The 21,173-nt window shown below is 42.4% G+C and overlaps 1 protein-coding gene across 1 annotated transcript in view; it reads left to right on the top strand.

The window, feature by feature from the left end:
* Positions 1-21,173, top strand: part of ADAM12 (ADAM metallopeptidase domain 12) — a 169,929-nt gene that overhangs the window by 121,899 nt on the left and 26,857 nt on the right. Inside the window, exons 11-12 of the mRNA XM_005528869.3 lie at positions 1,351-1,499; positions 19,614-19,791. Coding sequence (XP_005528926.2) covers positions 1,351-1,499; positions 19,614-19,791 — 327 coding nt within the window. The remainder of the gene's footprint in view (positions 1-1,350; positions 1,500-19,613; positions 19,792-21,173) is intronic.

Below are 21,173 nucleotides of genomic sequence, written 5' to 3'. Positions count from 1 at the left end.
GTGTGATAAAGATAAATCTGTATCAGACAAGTATCTGGATAAGATATCTCATTATGTAGGTGTGCAGGACAAAGTGCACACAAACTGGCTGTCACAAGAATTTAATATAAAGATTTTAAAATTCAGGAAAAGAATTTTTAAAAAGAGACATTTTGTGAAAAGATAAAATTCTTTTGAGTCAATTCCAGTTGCAGAAGGAGCACTTTGGTTGTGTTCTCTCTTGACTTTGTTTGCTGTTTGAGAAATTATTTACTAAAAATATTATCCCAGACAGATGAAAGAAGAAACTCCTAAATCTACCCCAATTCATGTATTAAGGCCTCCATTAGTACAGAGATAATGTTTTAGACTATTTTACCTTTCACTTCATTTTAGTCTGGAGTTTGGCTTAGATGATGCTGGAAGAGTTATTTAAAGTGAATATATTCATGCACGCTTCTAGAGCAGGCAGCTGTACACAGTAATTCCATTTACTGACTGATAAATAGTGGATCATGCATTTATATTACATGTTCATGCCTTCAGGGAAAGCTTTCTTACAAGTGTAGTGGATTTTTTTTCCCTCGAGGAAAATGATCAGTGTGGAAAGGTCTCTTACTTGTGGTTAAGCCAAAACATCATTCTGATCAGCAGCCTGTAATCAAATCATGCAGTGAATTTCTCAGAAAGGATTGTCCCAAAAATCAGCATTTAAACATGGATTAATGTTAAAATTTCAAACTGACACTTTCAACATTTAGAGTATTCATAGGTTAACAAGAGGCCATGGAAGATTTTGGCTTGCTTTGGCCTTTTCTTCTAAAAAGGAGATTTTTAAAGGTCATGGGTTTTTCTTAAAAAGGTTTGTGAAATCTTGGACATTCTGATATTAAAGAAACAGTCTGAAGGAAATTAAATAGACTGAGTGAAATCTTTTACTGCATTTTTAATTTGCCTCCTGACATGAAGGATCTCCTCCCTCATCACACTCATCCTCACCCATAAATTATTGCCCTTTCCAACACTCCATGTCTGGTGACCTCTCCCTGCCACTGCTGGGACTTGGGACTTCGGGGGATTTCTTGAACAGCAGAATTTTTAGCCCAAATAAAGAGAAGTTCACAGCTGCTCAATGGTTTCAAATGTCTGATGGGGAAACTGGGTGGCCAGAAAGGCTGTCCTGAAATTCCCACTCTGCCCTATACATGGATGAATTTAAAACTGAGTTTATTTAACAACAGAGTTACTTCAGCTGCTAAACTTCTAAAACATTTCACAGGACAGGCAATAGGACCTTAGAGGGGGAATATGTGCCTTGAGCTGGGTTTGTGTGCTGGATTGACCGGCTCTCCTGTGGATTTTTTTTTGAAGGATCACTCAGAAAACCCTCTGGGTGCAGCAGTGACGCTGGCTCATGAGCTGGGGCACAATTTTGGGATGAATCACGACACACTGGAGAGAGGCTGCAACTGCAAAGCATCCACTGATAAAGGGGGCTGCATCATGAACCCCTCCACTGGGTAAGTGCCAGACTGAGACTGGCGAGCTGCTGGGACGTCTCTGGTTTCATTTTGTGCCTCAGGAACATTGAAAGGTAAAAAAAGGAAAAGATTTTTCAACACCTGTTAAATCTTGTTGCAGTTATCCTCCCCAGCCTTAAAGAATTATATGTTATCAGAGCACAACATGTACTATTGCACCTTTCTATTTCTGGGTTAACAATGTGAGAGACAAAAATGCTGTAAGCAACTGGTTAATTTAAAAAAGAAAACAATCCACAACCAAACAAACTGCATTGCAGGTGTTAAATCAGAATTTCACCTTCTCTCATCTTGCCAGCTGAGCATCAGTCACAATAGGAAATGAGCCAAGGCTGAGATGAGTGGGTAGGAAATTCAGTAATGCAGGAAATGCACTCCTAGAATCTCTGCAAATTCTTTGTTTTCAGTTTTGCACAAACTTTTGTGATATGTGTGGAGCAGTTTCAGCATGTGAGAAAATTAAATCTGCAAGGTCAGTGGGATTGAGGCTGCTCTGTGTCCAGAGGGAGATCTTCCAAGAAAAGAGATTAGAAAGGTGAGAAATAAAAACCAGTGAAGCTGCAGTCCCTTCTGTGGGTGCAGGGCCAGGAGCTGGACTCGATGATCCTGGTGGGCACCTCCCAGCTCAGGATATTCCCTGATTCCCTGTCAGCACTGAGGGGAGGCTCTGCTGGTGGCAAAGGCACTCTGCCAAGGGACAAGAGTGTTTTGTAGACACTGACATTTCACACACCCTGGGCAGACTGAGCTGTCACTTCTTGCAGGGATGGATTTTAAATTCCTGTTGAAACCCAAGGATATGAGGAATGAGTTCCCCAAGTCCATGTCCAGACTAGGACTGAAAGGATTAAATTGAAGTAAGGTTTTCCAAAGCTCTCTGATGGTAACACTGGGCCAGATGAAGGCATTAGGCTGCCTGGGACTGGAATCCAGTAAGAACCAGTGAAATACCTGCCAGCAGTGTAGGTACAGCTGGATGTGCCTTAGGACAAGAGGATGGTCTGGATGTTTTCTGATGTCCCTTCCAGCTCCAGCATTCACTCTGTGTGCTTAAAGTTCATCTGTTGCTTAAAAAACTCTTCTGGGAATTGTGATCAGCTCTCCCTCTGCCTTTTCCAAGACTGCAAGTTTCTGGGAAAGAAGGGGAGCAATCTGGGAGAGGCCAGGGAATGTTGGGCAGGGATGTTCCCTGCTGGTCAGCCCAACAGCAGCCTTGGAATTCCTTCAAAGGCAAAGCTGTCACCCTCCATCAGGGCAGAAATCAGGATTGTGGCCAGAGGCCAAGCACAGCAAGTTGAGAGACAAACAAAAGAGAGTTGTGAGAGTGGAGGAGAACGAGAGGGATTTCTACAGTCTGGAAAAGAAAAATAGCTGGCTCTTTTGAGACAATAGGTGGAACTTATCCCCATGGAACTGCATCCTGCACAGGTCAGGGCTGTGTGCTCACTGTGGGGACAGAGTGACAGGCTCTGAGCTGAGCTGGTGGTGAGCAGTGGGCAGTGGGCAGGCAGGGCTGGGCAAGGAGCTCCTGAAGGAAGCACTGCAGCCTCTGTCAACTCAGCTGGGTTCCTGATTCTGCATCCAGCTGCTCCACTTTGGAATAAACACAGGGATGCTCTCAGGACAGAAATTTCTGGACACTTTCTGAACTCATCTGGTGAGAGGGACATTAAATAGCTCCTTCCTCATTCTTCCTTCACGCTGGAGTCCTTTGGGTGTATCAGATCCTGTCCTGGGTGCTGGATGTGCCAGTCCAGACACTGGGCTTGGGTTGGCTCAGGGCGAGGTCCCAGCGAGGCTGTGTCCCCTCAGTGTTCCTCAGGAAAGGAGGAATTGGATATTCCATTCCTCATCCCTTGGAGACGTCTCCAAACAGCTGAGCTCTACCCCTGGGGTTTCTGGAGCACCTTCCAGGCTGAAGGCTCTGCCCACCCCCAGCACCCCATGGGTTTGGGCAGAGTCAGCTCCACCTTGTAATGCCCTCTTTGGATTTTCACCAAACTCTGCATTCAGCTTGTGCCTGAGGAAGAGCTGTGGCCTTCACAGCCCTGAGCAGGCTGATTGTTTGCACTGATTATTGATTTAGAAATAGAAACTTTGACTTTGGGTTTATAGCCTCAGGCTTTATCTTGACACTGTGCTGTCAATCTGTGATAAATATTCCTGGAGAACACTTCATGCCTTTAGCCAAGCTGCATCTCACCAATTTCAAATTAGCACTTTGAATATTTAATTACCCAACGTGTCTCACCAACAGCAATATTCCCTCCAGCACCATTACTGCAAGAACACTGAAAAGTTTCCTTCTCTGCAAGTGTTTGTCTGTTAAGGGAAGGCCAAATGAATGTTCCTTATCTCAAATGCACTCTGGAAATAGCCAAAAAATCAAAACTAAGAGCATGCCACATCCATTTAGAGAGACAGCCTGCTCTCAGTGTACTCACTGCACTGACTTTGTGCTTTTCTAATTGGTTTAAGGTAGCTTTAGTAAGTGGAATAAAAAAAAAAATCTAGCTGAAGGTAGTGTAAAAGCACTGAGAAGTCCTTATCTGATGTCTGTGAAAAGTAGGAAATATCTAAGTTATACCAGAAGGTAACTTTGTTATACCAGAATTTAACTTTGGAGTCATTGGTGTGGTCATGCACAAAAGGGAATGTTTTAAGGCTGTTGACTTAAAAGGGATTTCATCAATTATTGTAATTTCTTTTGATTCTTCTCTTTCAGTCTTTGAAGAGGTCTTGGAAATTGTGTCTTGGTGGGAAAAAACCTCCAGGGATTAGAGTAGAATTTAAAATCTGTTGGATCTATCCTTTAATCAGCTTCCTATAGTTTTTATTCTTCAAAGATACCAGCAAGATGAGCACCAGTTGTGTGTGAGCTACAAATGTCTAAAGACATACTGCTTTAACAAAATGTATGTTTTATAACGTGAATTCCAGCACAAAACCCCACAAATCTGTGTCAATACAGGACTTTTAGAGATTCAAATATCTGCTATGAAAATCACATAAATTCTTCTGTAGGAACAGGGGTGGTACCTATAAAAATACTATAAATAAGGAATATTTAGTAGTAAAATTAGTATTTAGTACTACAGAATATTAATATTTAAATATATTTAATATTGATACTAATCATATCAGTAAGGAATATTTAATACACATTTTCCTCTTTTTTATGCATCTGTTATAATGATATTCCTCCAGGTTTTTTAGTTGTCTTGTACATGGACTGTTTCAAGTGAAAAAGATGGAATATTAGAGAGATCTGTGAATCTTTTTACTGAGATTTCATTATCTGGAAACGAAGGGACTGGGCTGAGCCAGTGAGGCCATTTCAATATTCCACTTGTTTCCCAAATATCTCCCTAAATCGTGGCCTCTTAGGAGTGAAAATATTCCTTCTGCCAGGAAAATCCCAAGGAGTTGTGGTGTATCCCAAGGCATTGGGCTGGATTTGTACCCCTGCAAATGTGAGCAGAATTCAGCACTGCAGAGCAAAATGCTGCCAATTAGCAGCGCTTGTTAATTTAACAATTTTGGAAATGCACTTTTTACACGTCCCTCTTCATCAATGTTGAGCACAGGGGTCTCCATGGGGTTTGAAGCCAGGTGAGCTTCCACTAGAATGTTGATATATTGAGTTCAGATGTGTTTGAGATTTTTTTGGCAGCCTTAAGGGAAGCAAATTTTTGATAGTTAGTGTTCTCCCCTCCTGTAAACTCAAAGGTTGAACTTCTCCTGGAAATTTGTTCTTCCCTCTCACAGGGAATGTTCCTTGATGCCTTTCATTTCCTCTTCCTGGGGGAGGTTAATGAGGGCAGGAATCCTCCAAGGATGGGCAGTTTCACCGAGCCCATTCACATGCTGATCCTACAGTTGTTTTTTTCCCTTTGGGATGCCCATTCCTGCAATAACAAAATCCTCTCCCCCTGGCCCCTGGTGGAAGGGTTTGCTCTTCCCAGGTTCATTTCTTGTTGCTGGATCATCCCAGCCAGGGCTAATGGAAATGTCTCCCAGGACAGAGCCATTTTTCCATCTCTGCCTTCCCATAGACACAAGCTGGTGGAAAATGGGGAAAGGTCAGGCTTTGTGGTGTTCCCCCCCAATCCCCTTTGCACATGGAAATGGGAATGGTGGAGATTTCTCTCAGGTCTGTCTTAATGCCCTAAACCCCACTTCTTTCTCTGGACATTTGTTACGAGGTGGAACACCTCACATTGATCTGGAAGGTTCTCCTCAAAGCCCATGATGGAGAAAAGATTAAATAAATGCAAAATAATTTCAAATACTGAGGAAAATATAAATGCTGTATGGACTATTGTTTCAAGATATTCAAGAAGTGGAAAATCTGATGTGTGAGATGTGTCAATGGCTATTGACATTTGCTTAACAAACTCTGAATGAAAGAACATCTCTTGGAAAACTTTCACTTTAATCTAGGCCCCTAGCACACCTGGTTTTCCTCTTTTCCCAGAGTTCCAAGGCATATTCTGATTTACATCCCTTGATGAAACACAGGAAGGTCTGGGCCAGGCACAGGAAGGTGGAAGCAGCTTCTTTAGGATATTTCCTCGCACAACAACTCCCCTTTGTCGTGTTCCTGCTGTGTGATGCTCCCTTTGAAAAGTCAAGAATGACTCAAACCCCTTTGCCTGCCTTTTTTTTCCCCCTGTTCTTATCTTGGATCTTGTCTTCCCATTTCCAATTTTCACAGCTAGAATTTAAAGTCACTCTGTGGTTCTCTCTCACTCGGATTTTAAATTGAATTTACTCAGATAAATATGACTGTAAGTGTTGCAGGGAAGTGGGGTTTGGGCTGGTGGAAATTCCTGTTTTGTGTAGTGATGACCATGAGTGGGAAAAAAAAGGAGAAATGAGATCAATTTAACCTGTCAGCTATAGATTATTATTATTTTAGAGGAATTTCATGGTACGGTGCCTCATGGGAAAAAAAGAACAGCTAATTTTGAGTAATTGCCTTTCAGTACACAATTTCACTTTAATTATATTATTAATTATTATTTAATTCTTTTTGGAGGTAGGGTCTGGGGGAGGAGACCAATTAGGAACACAGAAAGAGCACAGAGTAGAAATCATACATAGAAAAATACGAGTTCATTTACTGTTGCAATTTGGAGAAGGCATTTTTCTAACCAGTCCCAAAAATTCCCCTGCCGTTATCAGTAAATTTTGAAGAAAATTAAAACCTTTATGTTAGAATTAAAGCAGAGAGACAATGGGAAGCTGCCTATTTGTGAATGAGAGTGAGAGCAAAGGTGATCTGTTAAGACTCAGTTGAGTGATGGTCCCAAATTAAACTAATGACTCAAATTAAGCACTGCTGAGGAGAAATGGAGGAAAATTAACCGTGGGAAGGACCATCAGGTGGGCTTCTTCCAGGTACCACTGAAAAAGAGCCTCAGCACTAACCAGGTTTTAATTCCCTCCAGGAGCAATTAGATATTCTGCACTGAACACTGAGTACATCACTGGTAATTAAGGTGAGATAAAATATTTAAGTGGAAACAGAGTGGTTTTTTCCTGATGTACCAGATGTCTGTGGGGAGCTCAAAGTGGCACGAAGAGTTGCACAGGAGATACAGCAAATGTGAACGTTCCTGTTTGCCTCCCTGGGGATGAGCTGGTCCATGGGTCCATTGTAGAAGTGGTCCAGGTATCCCAGGATGAGCTCAGGGAATGTTTGCTCTCCACAGGCCAATTCCCAAGATTTTCTTGAAAGGCAGTGCTGCTGCAAGTGAGGAACAGTTAATTTAATGCTTTGCTTTCATGTGCTCTCTTCAGTGGCCAAGGAGAGGTGCCTCACACTTTATTTTGTGCTTTTTTATAAATAAACACCCATTTCTGCTGGCAGGGAACAGCTGGTTTTATTGGCTCCCCTCTATTGACAGCCTCTGTGGTAGCAAATATATTATCAGAGACATCTAAAATAGCTGTTCATTTGTTTTCTCCTCCTGCCCTCATTCCCATTTTGTGCTTGTTCCATTCTCTGGAAGGTGCTGCTGATTTTCCTGGTGTAAGGGCTCTGATTCAATCTCTGCAGGGCTAAGATGTGGAGGATTTCTCTGGAGTTTGCGCTCAGTGCAAGGACAGGCTTGGCAGAAGCTTTGGCATTCACATGCAGCTGTTACTGCAGGAGTCCAGCACCAGAACACTCCCTCTTCCCCAAATTCTGGGGTCCAGGGATGCATCTGGAATATTCCCCAGAGCCACTGAGGTGTCACAGCCTGGATCAGTGAATATTCCTTAGTGAAGTGTCAGATCATGGGTGTATGAATTATATCTGTGTACAGGGCCTCTGTCCAAAACCATCTGATATTTCTGGTGGAAATGTGGGTTTGGGAAGAGAAACTGGCCTGTGCACGCAAACCCAAACCTGGTTTTCTCCTGTGCTGCAGCTTGCTTCCTCCTCTGGTGAACTGGAGCAGCATTTTTGGGAGCTGTGTGAAAATCCAGGTGAAGGGAGCCACCCAAATGAAAAGCAGGGTTTGTGGAGGCAGGAGGATGATGATTAATGAGGATTCCTCAGGGATCTGCCTGGCTCTCCAGGAGTGCAGTTCTCCTGATGGAACTGGGGGAGGTGAAGAGCAGGGTTGGGTCAGGCTGAGGGGGTTCAGCAGCTCCTCCATTCCTTCCCCCAGGGCAGTGTCTGGGGGAGCAGCACCCCATAATTAAAGTGTTCCACAATTGCTGTGCTTTGATGGTGCTGAAGGTCTGTGCTCCCCTGTGGAGCCCTCATTACCATTAATGAGGTTTAGGGCTGCACATCAAAAGCAGGCCAGTGGCAGCAATGCTGGTTTTACACTGCACAAGTGAATATTTGCATCTTAGAGGGTGGCTGAGGGCTCCTGGAGAGCTGCTGGGCTCAGAGGGTTTGGGTCTTCAAGGGTTTTCTGAGGAGCTTTCTTATTTTGTCATCTGTCTGTTTTGAGCTGCCACAGAAAAAACTATTTATTTAACCACTTGATAAACATGTAGTTAAATGAATAAAACATAGTGAAAATCTCTTAAGGACAAGCTGGGAAAGCACTAATCACTTGTGCCATTTGTTGTATTGAGTATTAGTTTCAGTCACTTTTCTCCTTTTTGAAAAATTATCTCAAGGAAGCAGAACATAAGGTCAGCCTCATTTTGGTCACTCAAAGGCTGAACAGGAGTCTTCAGATGTGAAAATAAACACCCTCCAGAGATTTCAGCACACTGCTCCAGAACACAGCCAGGTATGCCATGAAAACAGCACCGACTTGAAGGGGAAAACACTTTTTCCATCACCTCTCCAGATTAAAACAAAACAAAAAAACCCCAACCAAATTAAATCCAAAAAAAGTTAAAAAAGACAAAATGTCAGGGTGAAATAGGAAAGAAATCAGAAATAGAGTGTGGGAAAGGACACTTTAGTTTACTGAGTGGTTCCTTTTTTTTTTCTTGTAGATGTCTTGCAGCATCTTGTAGCTGCAGAGCTGTTAAATGTTAGATAATCAAACCATTAGTAGTTAGCACTGAATTTCCTGACCCCTCTCAGTCAGCTTTCAGCTGTTCAGACCTCACTTGCATTTTTCAGTCTGGCAGCTTAGAGCCATTAAACTCTGGAGTCAGCAGAACTATCTGGAATTACCTTGTTACAATTTGAGGAAAATGAAATTATCTTTCAGATGTAAACAGTTTCTAATTAAACTCTGAAGCTGTTTATGTTCCCAAACCAGACTGAGCTGATCTCAGCACAGACTTCTTTGTTGTCTTTTTCTTTTTTTTTTAATAAAGTTGATATACTGATGTAATAAATTACTTTTGACAGAGCTAGGTCTGTTGTGCCAGCAGTGCAACTGCTTTTTTTTAAAAAAAACAAAACCTTAAGCAACATATCCCTCTGCCCCAGTAATTTAGCACATTGCATTCTGGTCCTTCCTTTAGTAGGAAACAGCCACGAGATTACAGAATAGATTTATGTCAGTCTTTCCCTTCACTCCAAGTAGCCCCACATCTGCAGTGCATTTGGCCTTCTTTTTTTGTTAATAATTTCCATGCCTGGCAGATATATTTAATTTTTGTGATAAATAAGATCTGTGTTGAAGAATTAGTAGCGCTGGTTGAAATCCATTTAATTTTTCCCAGTCCTTTGCAGGAGTGGGTCACTGTTAGCAATTAGCACACAGAACTATGGGGCAAAAAAAGGAAAAAAAAAGATAATTGCTTTTTATTTAGTTTAGTCTTTCCCATTTCAGTAGATGTGCTGTTAGAAGGGAAAATATTTGGCTTTGCTGGTGTATTCTCAAGGAGAACTCGCACAGATTGACAGCATGACTTTGCTGTAAGTGAAGCTGACAAGGAAAGAGGTGACTTCTCAAATGAAAACACATTTTACTCCTGGTGTGATTATTTATAGCAGATACTTAAGGACAAGCAGGCTTTTCTGCCATGAGATGTATCCACTTTTCCTGGCCTGGGTGCTGGGATGAGAGAGCTCAGCTGCCTTTTGTCTTGTTGCTGTAATATCCATAGGAAATATAGCTCTGAGAGGGACATTTTTCTCCTGCAGTGCTGCTATTGCTATGACCCATAAGAACAAATCATATGAGGACATTTCCCTTTATCTTGGCTTTCTGTTTCATAAAAAAAAAAAAGAAAGAAAGAAAACAAACCCCAAACTTTTCAACCTGCAGGGATAAATCTGAAGAGAAGTGCATGGAAAATTAAGCGCCCAGTGTCCAGTTTTAATTGGTGTTAATGAATTCCAAATTCTTGGCTTAAAAATGGAAACATACCTTCAAGGGCACATCCTTAAGGTCACATGAAAGCTTCTTTTTGAACATGTGCTGTATGCCCAGGAGCACTTGAAGGAATTGATGTGGACTTGGAAGGCTGAATCCCTGTAATTAACTGGTGCCCACAGCTGCATTTGCCACAGTTGTCATGGGAATCACAGAGCCCTTTGTGCCTGGCATAGATGTGCAAAATGTTGAAGATTTTACCCTGACAATTCCTTCCTGTAAAGTAATTTTTGATCTTTTCTAATGTCAAAGCCTGCCAGAGGGTGCTGGGCACATTTTACTGGGGGGTTCTGGTGGCAGCAACGCAGGGAGGCTCCACTTCAGCCTTTGCAAATGAATGATGCAGCCCCAGTGATGGATTAAGATAAGAAACCACTTATTCTAAAGGCACTGAAAATGAAGAGGTAAAATAACTTCAGTGTCCTGGAGAGCCTTTCTGTCTGCCTCTTATGGCATGGAAATTGTGCTCATCTCCATCCCTGACGCTCTCCTGGCAGCCAACCACCACCAGGTGAGAAATCCAGAGTTGGGAGGAAAACTCCCATGGACTTCAATAAGGCCAAGATTTCATCAGGATCCATATGGGTTTTTTACAGATTTATCAAAAGCCTTTCATTCCTGAGAGTGGAAGTTTTAATTTGCTCATTAAGCATCCCTAAGTCTTAGATCATGGCTGGATCCATCCTGTCCTCATGGCTTAAAATAATGAAATTAATACACTGTGGCTGCTAATTTTATTTTGCTCCAGCTCCGTGAAAAAGAAAAGGGAAGGTAGAAAAAGTGATTTCCTTGTTACTATATATTTAGGATTTTTTAAAAGAATTCCATTTCCACTCGTCTGAGGTGCTTTAGGTGACATGGGATAAAGAGCTTTTATCTCCTAACAGAAGAAAAGAAGGTGGGAATTCTGGGGAAATTCAGACTAATTTCTGGCACTGTTTTTCCTCATTTATCTTTCCTTTGGATCTTCCCAAAGAACAAAAAATTAAGCCGTGATCCTTCTGCCTTGGAGTCCTGATTTATTAAGAGCCCGAGTAGTACAGATGTTAAGTGAAATCAATATAAGCCTGTCCCCCAGGTATTTATTACTCCCAGCTTTTTGCAGGGCTCAGATGCTTTTCTCCAGCACCCACATCTCATTTCCATGCACTTCATTCTCTGCTCCTGCTCTTCCCAGTGGAACAGCTTCTCCACATGCTCCATCCAGAGGGCTGATCCTTGGGCTTTGTCTGTACCAGGGCTGGACTCGAGGATTCTTGTGGGTCCCTTCCAACTCAGGATTTTCTATGAAATCCTTTCTCCCTAGCCTGGGTTTCTCCTGGTTGGGTTTAGCCCTGTTTGGGGTTCTCTTCCCTTAACTTGGTGTCATTTCATCTGCTCACCTGATGTCCTGGCTCATCCTCACCCAAATCCATCTCCTGAGCCTAAGTACCCTCTTTATGACAGGTCTTTCAATCAATCTGGTTCCTAAAGTCAGATTTATTTTTTTTTTTCATCTCTGTCTGCTCCTGGCCCATTTAAAAAAATCAATTCCAAGGTTTTTCAAGGGAGAAAATTAGAATGTAACTGCCTGGAACAAAAGCAGATTGTAAAATCATGTTGGGAACTAACCAAAGCACCTTTTCCCTAATCAGAAATCAGCAGGAAGCTGATCTTCAGCAATGGTTTGGACCATTTGTCTTTATTTGCTCGTCACATGCTGAGGATGTTGTGTTTTCTGTGACAAATTTAAACTCGGGGCATTCTGGTTATGCTCCTTATCCAGATTTTCCTTCACTGCTGGGAGCTGCTGGCAGGCACAGGGTGTCTGTATCCTGCTTTTCCTTAGCCTGGGACCAGACCTGACCCGGCCTTTTCATCCCTCCCTCTGCTCTGTCTTGCTTTTTGACTTTTCCTGTAGTCAGCATTGGATTAGCCTCAAATTCTAAGCAGTAGATTGTGAAACCTGAACTCTCAGCAATCCAGCAAATTTTTATTAATGAGGTAGTGGTCTAAAAGGAAACAGAGCAAAAGATGAGCCAGAGGCAAATTCAAACTGATTATAGCTCCTTTCCTTGGCTGTCTGGTTTCCAACAGAAGGAACAGTTGTCTGAGTTCAATTCCCATGGAGCTTTTGCAATGCAGATAACTCCAGCACAGAGTCAGGATCCTGTCAGGGGTGATAAATTGGTTTAGTATTGCTTCACCCCCAGAACACAAAGGAAAGTCACAACAGGCCTCTCCTCCAAGAAAAAACTTCTCTGACCATCTATTTGTCAAAGGGAAAGTAACGGCTAATAATGTTTTATTTGGCAGTTTTGTGACTGCCACAGCAGTCTATACTGTATAAAGCCATTAAGTGTTGTTCCCTTGCAGAATGGATTTTTGGGAACCATCCAGGCATTTGTTCTGTCACTGCTTTTTTCCCTGAAGTCCCACATTCAGCATTATAAATCTGCCTTTTTGAATATTCCAGGTAGTTAAAATTTCACCTTCTGTGTAATGGGAGAGGTCAAGCCTCAGCTGGGGCTGTCCAGTCTGGGCACCTGAAGGGAGATTGCTGGAATTCATTCTGGGAATCTGCACTGTCCCCAGGGAAAAATTAAAACAAACTTAAGGCATTTATGTGCAAAGTTTAAACATTTATCTGGAAAGGCTTTCCTTCCAATAAGCCTGGAAATTCCACAACAAGCCATCCAAGCAGACATCAATTAAATTATCCACCAGTGTGATATATTCCCTGTTATTTATTGGAAGAGTTAGAAGCCACCGTGTAGTGAACATGACAAAAGCTGTAGGAGAAATCTGGGCTTGTTTTGAAGTCACTGACCATGAACTCAGACAGAAGAGCTTTGATGTCATCTCTAACTACGTGGCCCAATTCCGTGCTCTACTTTATCCGTGCTCTAGGGATTAAAACTCTCAAAGAGGAGCAAGGGAGTGAAAAACAGCCTAGAAAAATAAGTATGGGTTGTCAGAGACATGCTCTACCTTTTGAAGCAAACTTCCCATTTAAATACTTTATCTGTAGATAAAACCACTGTACATTTTTAGCTAAATCCTTCCAAATCACCTGAAAGAGATCCCATCAGCTCTGGGACTGATGTCTTGGGCAAAGCTCTGTCATGTGCCGCCTCCAAAGGCTCTCCCTTCTCCAAATTTTCCCAATCTGCTGTTTGCAAAAGCTTTAGGTGTGAAACAATCTGCAGATACCTTTTAGCTCCCCCTTTTTTGTGCCAGTGGGGTCAAAAACTGCATTTGTGCCTTTCTCCCTCAAAAGTACTTAGAAATTAAGACATTGTGTAAATAATGGATTAAAAAGTCCTTCCACATTATGGCACTTGTCTAATTTTAAACAATTGCTACTAAAACGTGAGGTGTAGGAAATAACGTGTAGTGACAGAACTTGATACATGAAGGGATCTGTAGTATTTGAACACCTATTTCAATATCAAAGAAAACTGGATTTTATCTCCTGCTTGACACCTAATTCTGTGAAGTTCTTTATGTTTACTAATTCATTAACATACTTGCTGTACAGAAGAGCTGGAGTGTCAAAAAAATGTCATCTAATAGCAAATTCACTTTTATTCTGGTAGGCTCATCTCTCTTAGGAACCCATAAAAAGTTGTTTTCAAAAGCTGGAGAGCAGTAATAACGTTGAGGAGGTTAAAACCAAGGGGGGGATGCTTTTCAGTGCAAAAGAATTGCGTCAATTAGATCAGGAGTTAGAGGAGGCTGGAAAATTGTCACAGCTCCTTGAAATCAACACCACCCTAGGTCTAGAAACATTCATGTTTGCTTGAGTTTCTGCCTTCTAGAGCTTTATTCTTGGGTTGCTCCCTCTAGTGCTGCCATTTTTTCCATGGAAAAATTACTTATACCCGTATTAACAAAAGCTACCCTATCCCTATCCCTGTTCTTTAATTGAATTTCCCTCCGTTTTTATGTTCTCATGTAAAAGTGTGATATGCAACAGAAAACATCACATATTTCTGTCTCAGACATCTGCAGAGTCTGAACAAATTCAGACTCACATCTCCATCCTCCAGTACAAGGTTCTGCGTTGCACTTCTCCCCTACAGTTGTGAGCCAAAAATCAGGAATTTTGGAGATTAAGGAGAGTAAATATTCATATTTCTGAATCTCAAAGGGTGCTCAGGTCATGACAGACCCATAAAAAGTTGTTTCCAGAAGACACAAAGTCTCTGTGGTGGTCAGTTCAGACAAGGTGTTGTCATGGAAAATGTTGGAAATTCAGGTGTTGGACTAGGGAAGCTTCTGACTCAACACCTCTCTTGTCCTTGAGTACCTTCATGCTCCTAAAAAGTACAGCTGGTGCCAGAGCTATTTCCAGATAAGGCCCCTCAGGTTTGGATTTTCAGGAATTCTGGGCAAAGTTCAGTCTCAGTTTTCTGCACCTTTGGAAATTAGCTAGCCAACAGTTGTTTCCTTAAGCATGCTCCAAAAAAAAAAATGAAAAATAAAAATGTCCCTTTTAAAATTAATAAAATCTGCAATTATCATATTACCTCAGGGAGGGAGGTCTGGTGGTACTTAACAGAGCTCTTTGGGGCTCTTGTGCATTTTAATTGAGTGAATAATTGTAAAACACTTCAGGGTCTTTTGGTAAAAGGCTCTGTATAAACATTGCCATAATGCTGAATAATCAGGTTGTGATGTGAACTGGAAGAAATGAACCCTATAAATAGATGTGTATATACATATATTGTCTGTGTGTGTGTATACACCAACATTTGGGACAGAACAATGCAGTTCCTTGAGAAAAATCCTGCAGCTCTTGAATAAGAAATAAAAAGTGAGATTGGATAGTGATAATCATAATAATCAAAATGTTTTTAAGATATGATGAGCCTGTAGTTGATCCTCCTGTGCAATGGATAGAGAATTCCCAGAATCACTGTGTTACCCCTTCAGTGATGCTTGTTGGGAAACAGAAAAATCTGTTGAGTTGATGGTGGAGGAGCTCAGAGGAGGTGGACCCTCAGAGGAGGTTCTGAGACGTAGACAGCCAGGATTTGGAGGAACCAAAGGAGTTCCACTGTTCCTGAGGTGGTGCTGCAATGCAGCTGGAGGGGTTTGGGTCTCCTGCAGCTCAAGGCCCCTCCAGGAGTATTTCAGATGGAGCAGTGGGAAGGACAGTGATGGGATCATCCCACCAGCCTGAGCAGTGGCACCGGTGCTGGATGTGAGGCTGGATCCGTGCCCTGCCCGGATCAGCATCATCTCTCCTCAGTGCTCTGGCTGTCTCATCTCCTCAGCCTGAAATTTCCTGGGTTTGTACCCTCCTGTCATTCAGCCCCTGAGGAAGGGGAATTCCTCTGAAATGGAGATGAGCTTTTATATTCTGGGAGAAAAAAAAAAAAAAAGAAAAGAAAAGCAGCCTGTGCTGGGCAACGAGGTGCTGGTACAAAGAATCCTCTCTTCTGAAATGGGAGTTGACAGGGTGCTGATGCCACTTCACTTAGTTAATGGAAGGAGCCATCTAATACAGGCTAAATGCAGAACTGCCTAAAGGAACCTGGCATTTGGAGGGCTGGGGTGCTTGAAATATAAATGAATGGGACAAGCCCAGGCTCTGTTTCCCAAGGAATCGATTACCAGGGATCCTCTGATGACAGTGAAGGTCTTATTTGCAGGAGTAGGCAAAGCTGTTTTTGTTGGAAACTGGGATATTTGTTGCTGGGGATTAAACACATCTTTTAAGCACCAAGGAGACACCGAGGAATGCTGTGGATTCAAGAGGGGTAAAAAGACTGTAGTGATTTTCCTTGCTGTAAAGCCACTGAGGAGACTGATGGCAGTGCTGGGAACAATTTGAGTTCTGTGGAGTTGTACCCACAGGCAGAGAGGTTTGACAAAATGATCCATTTTGTATTACATCTACAGATACAAAAATGTATGGGACACAGCATTTTAGAGTAAGAGTTAGGCTGGACTAAGGTGTACTTTCTCTTTCCAGCTGTAAAAAAAAAATAAGGATCTGTAACAGAAAATGTCTGGAGTGAAGATGGATGGAGTATAAAGACTGCTGATGAATTTTTTACCTCTGGAATGTTCTCTCATGGTGTTTATGAGCTGATATTCCAACAGAATAAGTGTCTGAGCTACCACAGAAAGCACAAACATTCCTGTTTAGATATTACTGAAATCTTGGAGACAGGTCAAGGACTGACTTTACTGTGGAGACCCCTTTTCCTTCTCCCACCCTAAGGCAGCTCCTTCCAGGTGAGATCAGAAGCCTCTTTACAGGACAGTGGGAGGAAACTCCTGCATTTGTTTAGAGATCAAATTCCTTTCACATCACCATTCCTTTGTCATTTTTCACAAGCTCCAGGTCCACTCCAACATTGGTTTGAGCACCTCTGACATTCCCTTCCCATCCCATCTGCCAGGGATTTCATTCTTCTGATGAAACAGCTTTAAAATTGCAAAGACAGACAAAATACAGCCTAAAATCACAACAGTCAAGTGCTGTGGCTGTTACATGGAACTTTATTGGTCAAAAAAGACCGGTTGTGTATCAGAATTTCACATCAAAGATCAATCAAGTTTCCAATGAAATACCAATTGGCACCAGTTCATGTGGGAACTTCTCTTGCATGGTGTGCCTACCCTGAAGTTTCTCTGTTTCCACCAGCTGGGTTTATTTCTGGGTTTTTACTGTTTTATTTGGGAATTACTTGGTAAAGAAGAAGCATTTCAGGAAATGTCATCATGTGCCATGTGCTGCACTGATGTCAGTTGAGGAAATCGGTGTCAGGAGCAGGAAAAGCCAGAAGATGAATGGAGCTATGAGTTCTAAATAGGAAACAGCTTGAAGTTCCTTTTTTGGGGGAAACATAAAGCTAATTTATCAGCAATAACACAATTTCACCTCTGTCACAGAGGGAGGACTCTGCCCTCCTGCTGATGGACAGACACACCTCACATCCACGCTAATGATCCTGGGAATGCAGGGATGCAAAGGAACAGCCCCAAAACACGGACAGGTTTGCCTGGTGAGCTGTTCTCATGATCTGTGTGTGGCTGAGAGGTGTTCACACGGAAATCTGCATTGATTGTGTTCCTCAATGGATTTCCTTCCCTGTGTGTCTCCTTGTCTCACCCCAGTGGATATCAGAGTGCCAGTGAGAGCAGGATCTTGCCTGGATGATGCAGTATTCATTTATTCACACTTTGATATGAGGGCCGTGTCTGATCAAGCCCTCATCAGGATTTAGCAGCCAGATATATCTGGGTTTCTTTGTTTTTTCCTGCCGTTTGGCAGGAATGTGCGCCCATCTACCTGTTCACTGTCACGTACACAGAATTTTGTGAGGTTTCTTCCCAGACACACTGAGAGTAGGGCAGAAGTCTGTGGTGTGCTATTAAGAGCATCTCCAATTGCTCAATATAAAATGGTCAGTAGTTTTCCAAGTGCCTTTATTTTCTGTTCCATTACTCTGAGTACCTTCCCTGTCCTCCTTTGGGGCCCAGCTAACAGCCTGGCTCCTACCTCCTGCTATTCTGAAATTTCTTTATTTATCTTAGACTCTGTAATTTTTCTGAAACATTGATATTTTCCAGCAATCAACTTATTACATGGAGATGCCTATTAGCTTTCTGAAGTCATATGTCAGTGAAACTCAAAACTGTTTAGTTTAACTTGACAAGCCCTATAGTGATATTGGAAAATTATTTTCTTCTTCAGACTCATGTTTATGTTCTTTTCCAATGAGCTGGCTGTTTTATTGCAAAAGAAACTGTAAAAGAGGTAATTTTAACTAGGCACAAAATATATTCTGTTCTGTAATGTATCCATAACCTTCTAGAAGATCCTAATTAACTTCCTTATGTCAGCATAGGAAGCTCTATTGCGTTTGTAGTTGCCAAACATTTCTTTCTTTTTAACAGAAATTTTCCCTTTCTAAGACCTGCGGGCATCATCACTCCCAAAACAAGCTTTTCATTTGAGGGTATCAGAAACACCAGGAGATTAATAGAAGTCTGAAGTTCAGCAGTGCAGAATTTCTGTTATTTCTATCTGTTTTCTTGCTTGTCTGCAAAGATAACAATCCTAATAACACATGGGTGGCACAAAGCAGTCAGTGAGTAAAGTGAAATTGCCAGGTTGGTTCCTGAGCTGCTGAAATGTTGAGTTATTGCTGGACCAGGGAGTGACAAAGGTATCAAGTCTGAGGGGAAAAGCTGCTTTACAAGGTGTTTGTGACAAAGATTCAATGTGAGATATTTGGGAAAATTGCTCCCTGTGAAGGTGGGGAGGTCCTGGCACAGGGTGCCCAGAGAAGCTGTGGATGGAGCAGGCACAGCAAGTGTCCAAGGCCTGGCTGATGGGGCTTGGAGCACCCAAGGTGTCCCTGCAGGTGGAATGAAATGGTCTTCAGGTCCTTTTCCACCCCAAAGCGTTCCATGGCTGCGATTCCTTGCCAGCACAGAGCAGGCACGGCGGCCCTTCGGTCGCGGCGCTGTCGGCCAGGCCTGCGTGTCGCGTGCTCATCCCTTGAGGATGCTGCAAACAGTCGCCAGCAGAAGTGGAATTCAGTTCTGCCAGAGGAAAACACCAGTGATCTGCTGAGATTTGTACTGCACGGGGTTGTTTTGTGTGCCTGGGTGTTGTGCAAAAGGAACGGGAGCTGCACAGCGGGGCCGAGACCTGCACTCAGCAGCGGGAATTCCAAACAGGAGCACAATATCCTTACAGTCCTGCTGATCTAAAATAAAAACTGTCTTTGCTTAAATCATGCAGTTCCCAAGCTCAGCTTTGATGAATTGCAGAAGCAGGCTCTTATCAAGTAACAGTGGGGTTTTTTTTCTTTTATTCTTTTTTTTTTCCTGAAAAGAGCAGGAAGTTTGCCATTCTGCAGAGCAAGATGAATGAGTTTGCTGTTTGAGGCCGAATTTTCCAAGAAGGATTAGGATATTTTGCAGTCCTGCAAACGCAGGATACTGCTTGCAAACCCAGCATTTCTTTAGGCTCACAATCATAATTTGCATTAAAACTCCATATGCAAAAGAAGGAGAAGGAATTTCAAATGTGAACACTTCCAGTCCTTAACAGCAGCTACAGATTGAAGTGAAAAAGTGAAAATTCCCTCACTCATAGTCAGAATTCATTAATTGTATTAATGGCTTGGGCTCAATTTCTCAGTGGATTTCTGTATGACAATTCTGTGTGATAAAAACTGAGCACAATCTTCAGTTTAAGGCACAGATGTGCCAAAATGTCACCAATGTGACAGAAGAGAGAGGTTTCCATCTCATATAACAACCTTCCTTTTGTCTCCATGTGGTTTTTCTCCAGCTATCCATTCCCCATGGTCTTCAGTAGCTGCAGTAGAAAGGACCTGGAAAACAGCCTGGAGAAAGGAGTGGGAATGTGCCTTTTTAACCTGCCTGAAGTCAAGGAGTCCTTTGGTGGCCAGAAGTGTGGGAATGGCTATGTGGAAGATGGAGAGGAGTGTGACTGTGGGGAGCCTGAGGTAAGACACCACCTGGGAGTCACTGCTCATGTCCTGCCTGCAGGTTTTTGACAGTGGAGGGTTGGTTTGGTGTGTTGGGTGTAAAACAGGACTCTCCCTTCTCTGCTTCCATGCCATCAGCTTAAACCTCAGAGTCTCAGCAGTGCAGGGAGTCTTGAGCATATTCAAGTTGCCGAAGTTCAGGCAGGGCTTGGGTTAAGAATGTGCTCAGTTCATCCTTAGAGAGCAAACTCTGCCTTGTCCAGCAGACTGGCCATGACCTCGTGTTCCTAGAAGTTCCTTCCAGCATTAGCTAATCAGTTAAACTCAAAAGAAGTTTGAGAACTTGGCTCAATTTTCTCAAGAAAACGTGAGTTAGTTGAAGGTTTGTTTCTGACAATGAGAATATATTCGTATATTTATATTTATGTTTTTATTTATTTATGTTATGTTTATATAACCATAGAAACTGTGCAATCATAGAATGGTTTGGGTTGGGAGGGACCATAATTTCATTCCACCACTGCCATGGACAGGGAAACCTTCCACTGTCCCAGGCTGCTCCAAACCCTGTCCATCCTGGCCTTGGGCACTTCCAGGGATCCAGGGGCAGCCACAGCTGCACTGGGCACCTGTGCCAGGGCCTCACTATCCATATATACAACACTACATAAATAGAAATATTAATATTGGCTAGGTATTTTTCATTGCAGCTTCAGTTTTTAGGTACAAGACCTTTCCCTCCTTCACTGTTGGATTTTTTTTCCCCTCTAGCCAATTACCTCCCAACAGAAATAGCCTTCACTGCCTCCCAAACAGACTGCTGCTGCTTCAAAGATTGCTCCATTTAGTTTAGTGAATGTGTCAGAGGACTCCTCAGATCAGCAGGAGATAGGCAAAACCTGGGAGTCAAATAATATCCAAGCTGGCATCCTTATCCCTTTTACATCCCATCCTCATTGGCTTTATAGAGCTTCTCTCTGATTATCTGAATTAAAGGCAGCAGCAGATCAGGGATTTGTTTCCTGTGATAAATAGGGACCTACAGACAAAAGAGATGAGGGCAGTTAAAACAGCAAGATATTGCTGCATCCTGCCTATGGAGTGTATTGGATTTGTCCAAGCAGTGAGGTTTTCCTGACAGTTCACTCACCCTTGAAGGTAACAAGGTTGGAGGAATCAACCTTATCTCCTTGTTTAAAGTCAATAGAGTGCAAGCAGCTTGCAAATGTCTTTCTAACCCAGTTATCTTTCTTGTTTTCATTTCTGAAGTTAGTGATACCTTTTCAAGTCAAAGGCACTTAATGTCAGCAAGCACTGGCTTGATTTGCCTCTTCTTTCTGTCTTTTTGCCTTTTTAGTTGTATTGGAAAAAACTGCAGCTTGGGTGCAATTAAATTTATT

Source organism: Pseudopodoces humilis, chromosome 9 (genome assembly GCF_049639895.1).
Source record: "Pseudopodoces humilis isolate 2021_Gansu_Grassland_sample_001 chromosome 9, ASM4963989v1, whole genome shotgun sequence".
NCBI lineage: Eukaryota > Metazoa > Chordata > Aves > Passeriformes > Paridae > Pseudopodoces > Pseudopodoces humilis.
Note: the sequence above shows the minus strand (reverse complement) of the source record. Positions and strands in the feature narration are given on the sequence as shown.